Genomic DNA, 17,008 nt, shown 5'->3' on the forward strand with positions numbered 1-17,008 from the left:
ACATCGGTAGTTGTGGGAGTGGTGATGGGGAAGGGATGTGCTCCTGGGTCCTTCTGTGCCTCACTTTTTCTCTCTGAATGATGGGAATAATTATCTTATTTTCCACCATCTTATTTCCCCAAATTGGTTACAATGTAATTTTTTAAACTGTCAGGACAAAGGAGCCGTGAATGTCAGTGTGGGTTGAGGTCCTGCTGAAAGGGCCGGCTCCAAAGCAGACCTAACTCATGTTCTTTTCATATAACAGATGTAACAGTGGGTAGTATTTATTAAGGGCTCACTATATGTCAGGCAGTGTGCTAAGCGTTGTATGTGTATTAATTGATTCAATTCTTGAAACAATCCTATGAGGTTGTGTCCATTTTACAGAGGAGGAAACGGAGGCACAGAAAGGTTAAGCCAAAAGCTACACAGCTAATAAATAAGTGACAGAGCCCAGAATAGTACTCACATAGTTGAATGCCTCTGGTGCACTCTTAATTATGTTGCTGTACTGTCTTCCTGGGGCCATCTCTTTGATTTGGTGCCTACCACCATGGTTAGCATGTAACAGGTGCTCAATAAATATTTGCTGAATTGGGGTAAAACTAATGAAACTCAAGCATGGTTGAGAAGTCTCTCCCTTCTTCCTCTCCTTCCAATTCCAACTCCAGCTCTTCTATTAAGTAAGGTATTTGGATTTTAATGCTGTTTTTCCAGTTGGGAGCTATGGACCCTTGGAGATCCATAATTAAACTTTTTTTCATAGTTTTCATATAAAATGAATACAAACACATTCTGGATCATTGGGATAACCATCTAATACCAAGACCTGCCTTGTGATTTCAGCGTCTATGTGGGCTGCGCCTTGGTGCCAAGAGTTATAACTTTACCCCTTATGCTATTAAAAAAGGAATAGCACAGGGGCACCTGGGTGGCTCAGTCAGTTAAACCTTCGGCTCAGGTCATTATAACAAAGGGTGTGAGCAAAGATGTGGTTGCTGGAACAGAGGAAAGAAATGAGAAAATTATGTCAATACCGGGCACTTGACACCCAATGAGAGGGGGAGAGCCACACAGAGCTCAAATGTACCCATACCTGGGCAGTCAGTACCACATGATGCTAGTAGTAGTAGAGTAAACATTACTAATTTAACGTTACTCTTCTGGGAAGGAAATTTTATATTTAATTTATAAATTTGTTTTGGCTTTATTCCAGAATTGTTCATAAGCTGTAACAGAAATTTATATCTGATTTAATATATAACTGTTTATATATAGTAAGGTAACATTATAAAAGAAACTAATTTAAGCCAATACTGGGGAGGCTTGAGAAAATCTTGCCCTTAAAATAGTGGAGGATATAGGTTTCTCTCACACTGAGAAACACTACACAAGAGCACGTGTTGGGGCTTTCCTATTTAAAATCGATTGCAAACACAAACACATTAGGTGTATCATTAACACGCTGGTGTGAAATAGTATGTTAGACCCTCCCTTTCTGAGAGTGGGCTTTGATGAGAGAACGCACAGCTAAGGGGCCTGACAGACAAAATGTGGCCTCCATGCACTGGGGCAGGTCGTTAACCCTCTAAACTTCAGTTCCTTATCTGTAAAACAGCGGTTATCTGCAACTTCTTCACCGCAACCGTTAATGTGTAAAGATGGTTCACAGAAGGGACTCAGTAGATCATCATCTCTATTAAATACTGATATAGTGGGGAGAGAAGAGGAAAGCTCTAGCACTAGATTCTTTTTTTTTATTTTTTTATTTTATTATGTTATGTTAGTCACCATACAATACATCATTAGTTTTTGATGTGGTGATCCACGATCCATTGTTTTTGTATAACCCCCAGTGCTCCATGCAGTACGTGCCCTCCTTAATACCCATCACCGGGCTAACCCATCCCCCATCCCTCCCTTCTAAAACCCTGTTTGTTTCTCAGAGTCCACAGTCTCTCATGGTTCATCTCTCCCTCCGATTCCTCCCCCTTCATTTTTCCCTTCCTTCTCCTAATGTCCTCCATGCTATTCCTTATGTTCCACAAATAAGTGAAACCATATGATAATTGACTTTCTCTGCTTGACGTATTTCACTTAGCATAATCTCCTCCAGTCCCATCCATGTTGATGTAAAAGTTGGGTATTCATCCTTTCTGATGGTTAAGTAATATTCCATTGTATATATGGACCACATCTTCTTTATCCATTCATCTGTTGAAGGGCATCTCGGCTCTTTCCACAGTTTGGCTATTGCGGACATTGCTGCTGTGAACATCGGGGTGCATATGGCCCTTCTTTTCACTACATCTGTGTCTTTGGGGTAAATACCCAGGAGGGCAATTGCTGGGTAGCTCTATTTTTAATTTTTTGAGGAAACGCCACACTGTTTTCCAAAGTGGTTGTACCAACTTGCATTCCCACCAACAGTGTAAGAGGGTTCCCCTTTCTCCACAACCTCTCCAACATTTGTTTTTTCTTTCCCTGTCCATTTTTGCCATTCTAACTGGTGTAAGGTGGTATCTCCATGTGGTTTTGATTTGAATTTCCCTGATGGTTAATGATGATGAATATTTTTTCGTGTGTCTGTTAGCCATTTGTATGTCTTCTTCAGAGAAGTGTCTTTATCATGTCTTCTGCCCATTTTTTGACTTGATTATTTGTTTTTTGGGTGTCAAGTTTGAGAAGTTCTTTATAGATCTTGGATACCAGCCCTTTATCTGTAGTGTCATTTGCAAATATCTCCTCCCATTCTGTGGGTTGCCTTTGTTTTGTTGACTGTTTCCTTTGCTGTGCAGAAGACTTTTATCTTGATGAAGTCCCAAAAGTTCATTTTTGCTTTTGTTTCACTAGCTTTTGGAGATGTATCTTGAAAGAAGTTGCTGTGGCTGATGTCAAAGAGGTTACTGCCTATGTTCTCCTCTAGGATTTTGCTGGATTCCTGTCTCACATTGAGGTCTTTCATCCACTTTGAGTTTATCTTTGTGTATGATGTTAGAGAATGGCCGAGTTTCATTCTTCTGCATGTGTCTGTCCAATTTTCCCAGCACCATTTATTGAAGAGACTGTCTTTTTTCCATTGCATATTTTTTCCTGCTTTGCCAAAGATTATTTGACCATAGAATTGAGGGTCCATATCTGGGCTCTCTATTCTGTTCCACTGGTCTATATGTTTTTATGCCGGTACCATGCTGTCTTGGTGATCACAGCTTAGGCAACGTGATGCCCCCAGCTTTTCTTTTTCAACATTTCTTTGGTGATTTGGGGCCTCTTCTGATTCCATACAAATTTTAGGATTGTTTGTTCCAGCACTTTGAAAAAATGTCATTGGAATTTTGATCAGGATGGCATTGACAGTATAGATTGCTCTGGGTAGCATAGACATTTTAACAATGTTTATTCTTCCAGTCCATGAGCATGGAATGTTTTTCCATCTTTTTGTGTCTTCTTCAATTTCTTTCATGAGTGTTCTGTAGTTCCAAGAGTATAGATCCTTTACCTCTTTGGTTAGGTTTAATCTGAGGTATCTTATGGTTTTTGGTGCTATTGTAAATGGAATCGTTTCTCTAATTTCTCTTTCTACAGTTGCATTGTTAGTGTATAAGAAAGCAACTGATTTCTGTGCATTGATTTTGTATCCTGCCCCATTACTGAATTGCTGTATGAGTTCTAGTAATTTGGGGTGGAGTCTTTTGGGTTTTCCACATAAAGTATCATGTCATCTACGAAGAGAGAGAGTTTGACTTCTTCTTTGCCAATTTGAACACCTTTTATTTCTTTTTGTTGTCTGATTGCTGTTGCTAGGACTTCTACTATGTTGAACAATAGTGGTGAAAGTGGGCATCCTTGGTGTGTTCCTGATCTTAAGGGAAAGGCTTTCAGCTTTTCCCCATTGAGGATGATATTTGCTGTGGGTTTTTCATAGATGGATTTTATGAACTTGAGGCATGTTCCCTCTATCCCTGTACTCTGAAGAGTTTGAATCTGGAAAGGATGTTGTATTTTGTCAAATGCTTTTTCTGCATCAATTGAGAGGACCATATGGTTCTTCTCTCTCCTCTTATTGTGCTCTATCACATTGATTTGCGAAAGTTGAACCACCCTTGCATCCTGGGGATAAATCCCACGTGGATGATCCTTTTAATGTATTATTGGATCCTATTAGCTAGGATTTTGTTAAGGATTTTGGAATCCATATTCATCAGGGATATCGGTCTGAAATTCTCCTTTTTGATGGGTCTTTGCCTGGTTTGGGGATTAAGGTAATGCTGGCCTCATAGAGATCACGACTGACACCAAGGAAATAGAAACAATTATTAGAAATAATTATCAACTATATGCCAATAAACTGAGCAATCTGGATGAAATGGACGCCTTCCTGGAAATCTACAAGCTGCCAAGACTGAAACAGAAAGAAACTGACAACCTGAATAGGCCAATAACCAGTAACGAGATTGAAGCAGTGATCAAAAACCTCCCAAAAAATAAGAGTCCAAGGCCTGATGGATTCCCCAGGGCAATTCTATCAACCATTCAAAGGAGAAATAATACCTACTCTACTGAAGCTGTTTCAAAAATAGAAACAGAAGGAAAGCTTCCAGACTCATTCTATGAGGTCTAGCACTAGATTCTTAAAAGGCGCAATCACCCGCGGGGCTGAGGGGAGACCCGGGACTGTGGGCTCCCAGGAGTGAACTCAAGGAAAGCAGGCCAGCTCCGCGAGGAGGTGGCTCCACCAGCTGGTGCCCCTATGGAAAGCTGAGGCCGTGGGCTCAGCAGCCCGCCCGCCAGCCACTCTGGGCCCCACGCACCCCGCCTCTGCGGAAAGGGATGCAAAGCTTTGGCGGTCCTGCCACCCAACGCAGCTTTGCGTTCCTCGGAGGCACCTGAGAGACTGGGTGAAGCGGGAAGGACCTCGGTCGTCCCCTAAAAACTCAAGTGCCAGATTTTTCGCAACTCTTCAGTTTGTCGAGGGGCTCCCCATGCCCCAGGTGTAGCCCGCGTCCCCAGTTCTAGGCTGGGGTTGGGGGCGACTCTGGGGAGCACCCGGTCTTCGCGGGCAGGCAGCTGAGGGCCGGCAGCGAAGGCCCGAAGCTCGCTCGGGACGCTGCGGCCGAGCCCCCGGGGTGCGCGGTGCCGGAAGGGTAAAGGCGCACGGCTCCCGGGCCAGGCGGGCCCTCCGCGAGACTGGCGCGGACTGGCGCGGAGAGGCCCGGACCGGAGAGAGCCGCCGCGCCGCTGGGGCCCACCCGCGCGGACCGAACGGCGGCGGAACGCCCGGGCTGGCTGCCCCTGCTCGAGCCGGAGGCGGGCGGTGGGCGGCAAGGGCGGGCGCGCGGGCTGGGTGCGGGGGTGGGGGGCGGGGGGCAGGCGGCGGCCGCGCGGCTTCCCCGAGGCCGGAGGCGGGGCGGGCGGGCCTCGGGAGGCGCGGGGGGCGGACCCGCCCGCTGCCGGCGCTGCTTGCCCGCCCGCCAGCTCGCACTCGGTCGCGCCGCGGGGCAGGCATGGGAGTCGCACGCGCCCTCCCGGCGCCCACACCTGTTGGAGCGGCGCAGTGAGCCGCGGCCCCGGCGGGCTGCTCGGCGCGGGTGAGTGCGGGCGCGGGCTGGGGACACCGCCGAGCGCGCGGGGAGCGCGGCGCCGAGAGCAGCGGGACAAAGGGCCTGTGCGCGCGGCGTGGGGTGACTGCGGGCTGCAGGGGGCACCGGGACTTCGCCAGGCCGCCCTCGGGGCTGGAGGGCTGGGACCCGCGGCCTGGAGGAGCTCCGCGGAGAGTCAGGGGCTGCAGGGCGCCTGCATTCACACAGTGTCACCGTGCAGCGGATGGGAAAGATGGGTTTTAAAGTGCTATCTTGGATGCTGGGTGGGAGTAGAAAGAGCCGGCTCTGGGCAAGCTCTCCCCCAGCTGGGCGATGACAACACCCCCATCTCCTCCGCGAGCGCGCGCGCACACCCGCCACCACTTATTTTCCTGGGGTTTTGCATATATGTATTTCAACATGAGCTGAACATTAATTTTTAACTCTGGGCACGTGATTTTGAACACATCTTAGCCAGCAAGAAAGTGCAGCAAACACAGGTTGGGGAATAGGATCTTTTCTCTGGAGCCTTAATTGATGACCGTGTGCTTCCTTCTAAGCTATCTGTGAACTATCACCGTCGTTGGAAGCAAATACTTCTTCGGCCTGTGGACGTTCACGAGTTAGCTTTTAAATAAAAGTTTAAAAATTGTTTTAGGAGAGGAGGGAGAAGAATTGTTTTGGTGAAGGAAAACCACCATTCCCCTCCAGAATACAAATTAGGGTTGCTTTCCAACATCTCACGAAAAAGCAGCTGATAAAAATCCGGTGTGTTTTATTGCCCATTGGGCGACACCCAGGAGACTTCAGAAAGAGAAACAGCCCCGGGCTGGTGGAAAGCTCCAGGTTGTTCAGGATCAGTGTGGGGATGGGCGGGCTTCCCTCAGTTCCGGAGACTGGACTTAAGGAGTCCCTCCCTGTGCGCTCCTCAGGAGCAGATAGGCCAATGCCAGAGTTATCCTCACGTGGCCACAGGGGAAGGAGTTGAGTTTATAGTTTGAAGTCAGCTGTGGCCAAAGCCTAATGCCCGTTAATGTGAGGATATTTATTGCACTTGTTTCAAGGTCCTCCTTGTGCATAAGAGCATTGAAAATAGGCCTTAGGACTGTGTCTCTCAAGAAGCCTGACAGTGAATTGGAGGTGAGGGGGGGGGAGGGATTTAGGAGAAATGCTACAAAAGACACTACGTTTACTTGTGAAAGTTTGATCATATGCACACCTTCTGCACTCGAATAAATTGTTTCGCTTGTGTTCTTCCCACGTAAATAGTCAGGAGATAACTTGTCATGCTTTCCTGTACCTGAGCGGGAAAGGAAGCATTCTTCCCAGGTAACCAATACGGATCTCATTTTTGTAACACCCACACCTTATTCAGGTAGATGGTGAATTTGGGTGCACTTTTCCGTCTGTAGTATCAGTGCCAAAGTGCCCATTAGTGGATCTGAGAACATTGCTGTCCCCTTCTTCAGTCTTCAGTGTTTAATAGGCTCGGGTTCTCCCACATAGTTCTTCTCATAGATCTCTGAGGATTCAGTCCACCAGGCGTTATTCATGCGTAACTCCCACTGGCCCTGGAGAATTCCTTCCTCTTGGTCTCACCATTGACAGTTTGATACACTGTGTTCTTGTTCTGCCGCCAGGTTTGTCCCAAGCTCCCTAGGGTAGTTCATTTTGCCTAAAAGCTGATACAGAAGAAGTTAAACTTGGTTTGACCATAAGATTATGTTTAGGGTGGCTGGGCTTGTAAACTCCCTGTATTTCTTTCCTGTCTGGGCTGTAATTCCTAAACCATTATATGATTAGGTCTGTTTTCCTTTAATAAGTTCTGTGACTCAGGAAAATGAGAGCAAGAGGGTTCACAGAGCTTTGTTCATTTTTAGGTATTTGCTTTAGGAATTAGCATGGTTTCACTGCTCAGTATTCCTGGCCACAGATTCCATGGAAAACCCTTTGTTAGTCTTCCAGATGGTGTCCAAAACTTTTATCTCCACAGACTTGCCCACTGTTTGTTTCGACATTACTGTTTATAGCAGTCACAGGAATTCATCTGTTGTACAATAGAGAATGTATGTCCTGAGGATTAGATTTTTTTTTTTTTTTTCCTCCCATCACTTGTTTGCTAGAGGAGTTCAGTCGTTCTCCCAAACACTTGCCCTCTTGAGGAGAGCTGTGTTGTTGCAGTGTTGAAGACTAAGGTGCAGATCTGGGGCAGAGAAGTTCCAGTGCCCAGCCTCCAGGCAGATGGTGGGTATTTGTACATCTCTGATAATGTGCACAGTCCCTTCACCATTAGATTATTAGTGGATTTGTGAAGTAGCAGCATCCTCATAAAGTATAAATATTTTTAGACCGTGGACAGCAGGAGAGTAGCTCATATTGAGTGATGGAGCCCAGAATGTGTAACTCTTGTGAGTCAGATATACAGATTGGAAAAGGAATAGTTTCTGTATTACTAAGCATGTTAAAAAAAAAAAAATACTTGCTTACCTTAGCTTTTCGCTCAGCTTTGTCATTCAGGTGAAGCGATATGTGAGAATACTTGGTTGAGAACTTTACAAGATAATTATGTATGTGAGGAATCTATTCAGTAAAGGCTTTTTCCTAGAAATGAAACGTTATAGACTTGAATTTTCTTCATCTAGATTTAGATATAATGAGGATAAGATTTGGAAGGTAAGGTTTGGAAATCTTTCTTTTTTTTTTTTGTTAAGGGGTGCATATTTCAGACAGTTCTATAAGGATAAGGTGATTCATTTGTGAAGGCAAGAGAGCATTTCAAGTTAATGGAATCCATTAGTTACCTTTCCAACAGTGAAATTATAAATGTTGTTATATCTGTTTCCATCCTAGAGTGTTTGTTTAAGTAAACTTAAATAGGCATAGTGCAGGCTTGCTTAGAGTTTATAAAAATGGAAACAATAATTGTCTCCTGGGAAATTATTCAGGAAATTATCATCAGGTGAGTTGAGAAATTAATGCAAAGCCACCAACCTAATTTTAAAGCATCATGGTTATCATTGGCGTCTTATTAATGGGAAAGGAGTCAGGGTAGGGTGTGAATGCCTTGGGAAAGGGCCTTGGTGGGTGAAATTTCCCCCCTCACACTTTTCTAAGAGCCAGCGCACCCAACCATCCTTCTACTCCGTTCTTGAAAGCCGCCCTCTGCTGGAGGCCTTTGTTTCCTTGGCGAACTGATGAGGGAAATCTTGTCTCCCAGATAGGCAAGAGATAAGCAAGATAAATTTTCCTTTTCCCTTCTGCCTCCCGGCCTCCTCAATTCTGTGAGTGTAGGCTGCCAAACAGTAAATGGTGGTGCAGACCCTGTTTGTGCACAGCATAGTGCTTGCCTTGGACTTTTGTGACCCTGGAAAATTACAAAATTGGAAAATCCTGGGCCTGAAAAGACCAGCATTAAAAAGACTAAAGAGATCATCCAGTTCAGGTTGCTATTCAGAATAGTTTCTAAACTGCCCTAAACACACATTTGGTAAAGGGGTGAGCAGTTTATGAAGTTTGTAACCTTAATACAGATATCACCCTAAACCCATTTGGGAGCCTGAGAACAGACAACTTTATCTCCCAATTTACAGTCAGTTAAAAACCATTACCTTGCACACCTCAAACTAATATAATTGTACTTCAATAAAATTTTTAAAATAATGAAATTTAATCAGTTTGGAGTAATTTGACCTGCGTTAGTCTGCATTAGTTTCTCAATCTGAATTAAAGTCTTTTTAATGCAATTTTATAGCCTTCAGAGTTACAAAGAAAATTTAATCAAGATATAAACCATCAGAACATGATCTTATCACAAGTTAATGAGTTCAGTTTAAGTAATAACATAGGGAACTTGCAGGCAGTGTTTCAGACTAATGGAAGTTCATGTTTTTGAGGTATCCAAAAAGTATATTCCTAAAGGATTAAATCTTTACCCTACCCTGTTGGCTTAGCAGTCCTTTACTTATAGATGGCTAACTTCTGCTTCACTGGCTAAATGATCAGAATTTAAGTTGTAAGGACCCTGAATTAGGAATATTTTTGAACGAATGTTAGATATTGATTAGATAATATTCTATCTAGAACATTGATATTCCTTAGAGAATATTAATATCCTAATAATAATCTACAGTAGACTCTTTAGCATTCTCTACCAGCATCCTGTGATTTGTAAATGATCCCAAGGGTTCTTGGCACAGTCGTTTGTCCTCTCTCTGAGGAACAAATTCGATCCTGTATGTTGGGAGGCTGGAGTGAAGCTGTGGCCAGTGAGGAAGCCTTGCTTACTGCCCAGCCCTCATGTCCACGAAAAGACTTGTCTCCATTTCTCCAGACCCACAAACTCTCAGGAACTGGTTCCAAAACGTTTTTTGAAAGACAGACATTGAAAGAAAAAAAAAAAACTGTGACCTCACTGTGAGATAAGACACATTTCAAGGACTTTGAAAATATTTTTAAACTAGGTTTGCTGTAGAGGCAAAGCACTTGGGAAAGTGCAATTAGAGTTAATTTTGCCTAAGAGGAGGTTAATTCATTAAGATCCGGTTCCTAGTTAACTATTTCAGACTCTTGCCTGCCATTCTCTTCCCTGGCACCCTTGCCAATGGACTATTTCAGTGTTTGGATAAAGACAGGTGCCACTGGGGGACTTCTGCTACAGTAGATAATTCAGGCTCTGCACTCCCAGGATCCATTTTACATATAAATTTCCAGCTTGAGACTTGAAGGTGCACACTCGAGATGATGACCCATGCGAGCACGACCTAACTACCCTGTTCTTCGAGCACCTGAAAAGATGACCTACGGTTTGCGATACCTCATAGCAGAACACCATCTCCTCTCCTCCTGTCTCTCCCCTAAGAATCCCATTTTGAGAACAGGAATGCTTGGCAGCTTGGGCCTCTGGATCCTGTGTTTTCTTTCTTGGATAAGCTGAAGTCAAACTTGGCCTAACACATCTGCTGGTCAGTGTTAGCAGGCATCAGCATTCTCCACAGTAATCCAAGGGAGGAGGAGAAGGCGTGTAGGGGTCCCCGGCGCAGCCCTGTGGGCGACGCAGGATTCCTCGTAGTACATATCACACTTGGCATGGATTCTGGTGTGGGGGGCATTTAGTTATCCAGACAGCAACTTACATAGAGAAAAAGGCTGTCCAGGACCTAGATATGTTCAAGGACTGGGTCCCGAGCCAGGAGACAGGAATAATAAGACACAGAGCCATCTCCTGAAGTTTCCTGAAGGGCTGTCCTCACCACACCTAGCCCATCCCTGAAGTCCCCATTGGGGAGGAAGGCTTTCCTAGCATTAGCATCCCCTCCCTCATCCACCTAGGGCCTTTAGTCCTGACAGTGTCCACTCTCCCCACCAACAAGCACATGCAAACACGTGTGTGCACATACACACATGCCCCATGGTTTCAAGGACTTAGAGAAACCACTAGATGTATTATCTCCCCACAGAAGGGCCCAGGGACTCCTCCTATTTCAAAAAAGGGAAAGAACAATTTCAAAGAGTCAGGAAGTCCCCAGGAATTACCTTTTCGAGGAGCTCATTCTTTTTTTATCCCACCCTCGTTTTCTCTGGCAAAGGTAGGATCAGAGAGAAAGAGTCAAGCAAAAAGATCCCAGAGTTTGGGGGGGGTTGCGGTGCGGGCAAGCACACTTCTTAGTAATATTGTGTGTGGGTACTGGGAATGTGGGTTGGTATGCTCAGCTGGACTAGATCAGATCAATGGGATTTTCCAGTTTTATGTAAAAAACAAAAAAACAAAAAAAAAAAAAACACCCCAAAGCAGCCGGCAGGTCTGTACTCTCAAGGGGAAGAGAATGGGAACAAGGACATGGTTTCTTCCTGACTCCTGCTAGGTTCCAAAGCCTGGGAGACCTAACCCCTTCCTGTCCTCCTTTCGGGAACACTCCACCGTGAGCACAGTACCTTACCTGCCGCGTCAGCTTCTCCTGAGCAGAAGATCCACAGCCAGTCAGAGCCAACTGGTGCTTGAATGTTTGTGAAAGTACTTCCCAGACTCATTTTTCATTGTTGTTTTTCTTGTGGGATGATTGAGCCAGCTCCTTTAACATACATTTTAGGAGAAAATCCAAACTTCTTCAGTTAGTGTACACAGCCTCACATAATACGGCTCTTGCCCCCTGCGTCCACCGCCTGCTGTCTTCCACCCTTGCTGAACAGTTTCTGAAATGCCCTTCATGGTTGCATGTCTCTGTGTCCTTGCATACTACTGTCCCCTCCCTCAGAGTGTCCCCTTCACTCTGTCTTAGGTTCTCTAATTTCTCCTCACCTTCACCACCCCCTCAAGCATCACCACCCCTGGAATGGCTCCCCCATTCTTGTTACTCCCTGCACCTGGATCTCTCTCTCTCTCCCTTTTTTTTTTTTTTTAAGATTTTATTTATTTATTTGACAGAGACACAGCAAGAGCAGGAACACAAGCAGGGGGAGAGGGAGAGGGAGAAGCAGGCTTCCTGCTGAGCAGGGAGCCCGATGCCAGGCTCCATCCCAGGACCCTGGGATCATGACCTGAGCCGAAGGCAGACGCTTAACTACTGAGCCACCCAGGCGCCCCTACCACACCTGGATTTCATGTCCTTTCCTTGAGCCACCCCATCATCCACATACATCTCTGTCATTAGCACTCAGCATGCATCATTCCAAAAATGTGGTTTTTATAGCCACACTAATCACTCACCCTTCGATGAATACAGGTACTCATTCAATAAATCTGTTCAATAAGTCTTTGTTGAGTGCTAGCATGGGGCCAAATTCAAGGCATTCAGCTGAGCCAGGAACACAGATACAAAGACCTGAAAAGTAACCAGCAGTAAAGCTCACAATGTGATACCTGATGCTACCTTAGAGCTTCAGATCTTTGACAGAGATCCTGTTAGCATGCCACAAAATCCAAAGGAAGAAGGAATATCTTGTTTGTTAGAGGCCTGACGACTCGGAAACTAAGTTCATAATAGTTAAGGTTGTTTTAAATTCAAAGAAAAAAAGGGGGGTCTCATGCCCTCTTTGGAATCACTCCGCATTTAGAAGTGATAGGAATCCCAGTGGGCTGATGCTGTGGAGCTATCCCTCCTTGAGGCCTTGGGCCCTTAGTCAGCTGTGTTATTTAAATTTACATGAGCAAGTTGCTCTGAAGATTTTCCAAGCACAGGCTATACTGAGAATGAGCAGAAAGAAAGGCAGGTGGACCAGGGAGGTAGGAGAGGACAAAAGCTCAGAACCAAGCTCAAAGAAGGCCCGAAATCACACAGAACTCGGGGCTGCCGGAGCAGCTCCTCTGGGGATGAGTGACTATTTGCACGCCGCCGTGCACTGGGCCATCATTAGGGGCATCTTAGACGTGGAAGGGAATGAACACCCCATTTCATTTTGAGCATGGAAAAGTTCCCAGGTCAAGCCTTGTATTGTGAGACCATTATCTCGGGATTCCTCTCCACACCCTGATTCCTGAGGAGGGTTCCCAGACTTAGAAACAATGACAGGCATGCTGGCGCGCTGTTTCCTCAGCCAGCCGGTGCTCAGCCCCTTGTCCTCCTGACCTGCTTATCTTTGTTCCTACAGAGTGGTGCTCAGCATGGCGGGGATCCCAGGGCTGCTGCTGCTCCTCCTCCTCCTCTGTGCTGTCGGGCAGGTGAGCCCCTATGGTGCCCACTGGAAACCCACCTGGCCCGCTTACCGCCTCCCCGTGGTCTTGCCCCAGTCCACCCTCAACCTAGGCAAGCCAGACTTTGGGGCCGAAGCCAAATTGGAAGTGTCCTCCTCATGCGGACCCCAGTGTCATAAGGGAATGCCACTGCCCACTTACGAAGAGGCCAAGCAGTACCTGTCTTATGAAACGCTTTATGCCAATGGCAGCCGCACGGAGACACGGGTGGGCATTTATGTCCTCAGCAGGGGTGGGGGACAAGAGTCTTTGGGAAAGTCTCGGAGGAAGCGGCAGATTTATGGCTATGACAGCAGATTCAGCATTTTTGGGAAGGACTTCTTGCTCAACTACCCCTTCTCAACATCAGTGAAGTTATCTACTGGCTGCACGGGTACCCTTGTGGCAGAGAAGCATGTCCTCACAGCTGCCCATTGCATCCATGATGGGAAAACCTATGTGAAGGGAACCCAGAAACTTCGAGTGGGCTTCCTGAAGCCCAAGTTTAAAGATGGCGGTCGAGGGGCCAACAGCTCAAGCTCTGCGGTGCCGGAGAAGATGAAGTTTCAGTGGATCCGGGTGAAGCGCACCCATGTGCCCAAGGGTTGGATCAAAGGCAATGCCAACGACATTGGTATGGATTATGACTATGCCCTCCTAGAACTCAAAAAACCCCACAAGAGAAAGTTCATGAAGATTGGGGTGAGCCCTCCTGCCAAGCAGCTGCCAGGGGGCAGAATCCACTTTTCTGGTTATGACAATGATCGGCCAGGCAACTTGGTGTACCGTTTCTGTGACGTCAAAGAGGAGACCTATGACCTGCTGTACCAGCAGTGTGACGCCCAGCCCGGGGCCAGCGGCTCCGGGGTCTACGTGAGGATGTGGAAGAGGCAGCAGCGGAAGTGGGAGCGGAAAATTATTGGCATTTTTTCAGGGCACCAGTGGGTCGACATGAATGGTTCTCCACAGGATTTCAACGTGGCCGTTAGAATCACCCCTCTCAAATATGCCCAGATCTGCTATTGGATTAAAGGAAACTACCTGGACTGTAGGGAGGGGTGACACAGTCTTCCTTCCTGGCGGCACCTGGTGGTCTTCATGTACTTATTTTAGAAGAGGCCAAATGTTGTCATTGGGGTGGGTGTGTGTGTGAGATGATATCTTTTACCTAATTTTTTAAAACTGCAAGATGCCTGGCTTTATTATTTGAAAACTGGTTTGTGTATCATATATCATTTAAGGACTTTAAAGGCATACTTTTGCATAGAAATCAAAAAAACACCATACTGATATGGTGTGGGATGATAGGGAATATTTAGCAAGTTAATCTTTCACTTTTTGAGAACTTTGATTTTTATTTCATCTGAACTTGTTTCAACGGTTTATATTAAATATGTGGCATATGGGAGATATAAATTCTTATGTGTGTATATATGTGTATTTTCTCCGGAGATTCATCTTGGGGTTTTTTTGTTGTTGCTGTTGTTATCATTGTTGTTTTTAATGCCTAATCATTAACATTTGCAGATGGCAGTGTTCCCTACCGCATAAAATTCTTAGGAACCTTCATGATACTTCTTAGGCAGGTATAATATTTTGGATTTGGAGGTGTTTGCACAGTAGTCCTTGATGAGTAAAAGAATTTGTTGACTATATTGGTACACATGTTAAACTATATCTTACAGTAAATCAGTATCCCAAGCTGCTTGTAGTTTTGAAATAGTTTCTTTCCCAAAGACTATTACTCTACTTTTGGGAAAGACCCAGCCTATGGCCCTGTCAGCTTAGTGACACACTAAAGTGGGCAAGACTCTTTATGCCCATCCTTCCACTTAACAGGATTTTACTCACATTTCTTGAACTCGCTCTTTTCCAGAAGACAATAATCAGGGCCTAATTAGAACAGGCTGTATCCCTTCCCAGCAAACAGTTGTGGTCCCACTAAAAACAATCATTTCATTTTACCCCTGGAGGATAGCGCATCTCATGTTTTATCATTTGGATGGAGTAATTTCAAATGAATTAAATTCCAGAGAACAACGGATGCATTGCTTGGCAGATGTTACAACAGAATAAGTGCTTGTTTGGAGCCTGGCACGATCCTACAACTTAATCAAAATTATTCTACAGAGTTTTCAGCGTGCTTTCAGGGAGCAATGGACTTGTGCAATTTGGAAACCTCTCTCCTTTACTTATTTTATAGTAAAAATATTTGGATGGTGCTTTAAGAAAAACCAAGAGGACCCACCCACCCACCCCCCCCCCCGGCTTTAAAAGGGCCTCTTTTACTGGGGATACTTGAGGCACATATAATCAAGTACAGTAGTAAAATGGAAATCAAGAGAATGCAAAGTGGATCAGAATTCCCACTCCAGGAAACGTCTTTATGAATGTTTTATCCATATGATAATCACAGTTTGTAAAGAAAAGAATGTGACTTATTTTATGCCTCTTAGCCTGAGCGCGTCTTCCTAAAGGTATCAGTGTGGCGAGAAAAGGTTTACAGGACAGATGTCTGCTGGGCTTGTACCTTAGGGAATATCAGCCTGAATTGTAACTCTCTGCGAGGACATTCAGATATGGCACTGAAGCTTAAATTTTCTCCGGGTGGCTTTTTGCTTGTGTTTCTTGAGCTTTTCAGAAGAATAATCCTGATAAGACACTCAAGAAATGTACAGCCACAGTGCTTTCTTCAGATCACGTAAGAAATACTATGCATAGCAAAGAGATGTAAGGCTGCCAGGATTCTTCTGAGTTCCAGTATAATTTGCTTTGAAATCTAGCAGGAATCTAGCATGAGAAAGAAGAGTGGTCTGCATCCCCTTGTTTGGTATTTGGGGGCTTTTGTTTTTGCTCTTGCTTGATAGGAAAAGAAGTTCACTGAACACCTATACAGGACTGATTTAAAAAAAAAAAATGCTCCTTTTGTGAAGCACCTGATTTCCTGATTTTGATTTTTTGTAAAGTTGTAATTTCCCTCCACAAAGGTAGGCAATGGCACAAAGTCAAAATAATATCAATATTTAGTTCACAAATAGGTGTCATTTGCTCAAGAATAATACATGCTGTGTACGACAGAACTCATAGATTGTAAAATAACTCAACATGTCCATCTCTTCAGTAGTAATAAAAGGAAGCATGGTATTAAATTGTGGAATTTGAAATAAAGAATGGACCCATGATATTAATATAATTAGTGTTTTACATGCATTAGTGATACATCATAAGGATATATTTCTAGTAAGGCTAGTAGAACAACATTCCTAAAGTGTGTGCCATAAACACTCATCCCTCCAGATTTTCTACGAAGAACAAAAAGGGCACCATCATCGAGGAGGAGGGAGATGCCTCCCTGTACTCCCTTTCCTTATCAGGGATTCATTTGCCTGTTTGCACTTTGAAAGCTCTAAGAAGTCCTGTAGTAAAGAGACATGGTAATGTTTTAAAATCTGCACTTCAATAAAGATCTTTGATCACTGAACCCTTGTTTTGTCATATAATGCCTATGAGCAATTTAGTGTTCTAATAAATACATTTGGGGGATCTCTGTAGCAGCCCTTGGTCAAGGCGATCATGTGGAAAGTATGATGAGCCCTTAGTGGCATCAGGTGTTGGTGCCTTTGGGGTTTAACCAGAACACGGGATCCAGGATTCAGAAAGGTTCGGAGGGTAAAATGGGAGAGAATAAACTTGCAAATCACTTGTCGCTGAGAGAAAGTTGTGACAGAATCTGGGACATTGTTTTCCCCAATAGACTTTATTCAGAATTTTGAATTTTAGA

At 44.8% G+C, this 17,008-nt stretch overlaps 1 protein-coding gene across 1 annotated transcript; it reads left to right on the plus strand.

The window, feature by feature from the left end:
* The first annotated feature begins 5,426 nt into the window (after positions 1 to 5,426).
* On the plus strand, positions 5,427 to 16,708 carry PRSS23 (serine protease 23). The gene is made up of 2 exons (XM_025848635.2): positions 5,427 to 5,570; positions 13,146 to 16,708. The coding sequence occupies exon 2, from the start codon at positions 13,159 to 13,161 to the stop codon at positions 14,287 to 14,289; it is 1,131 nt and encodes a 376-aa protein (XP_025704420.1). The 5' UTR covers positions 5,427 to 5,570; positions 13,146 to 13,158; the 3' UTR covers positions 14,290 to 16,708.
* The last annotated feature ends 300 nt before the right edge of the window (positions 16,709 to 17,008 follow it).

The sequence above is a fragment of the Callorhinus ursinus genome, unplaced genomic scaffold (genome assembly GCF_003265705.2).
Source record: "Callorhinus ursinus isolate GAN/ISIS: 27379988/994484 unplaced genomic scaffold, GSC_fseal_2.0 scaffold35, whole genome shotgun sequence".
Lineage (NCBI taxonomy): Eukaryota > Metazoa > Chordata > Mammalia > Carnivora > Otariidae > Callorhinus > Callorhinus ursinus.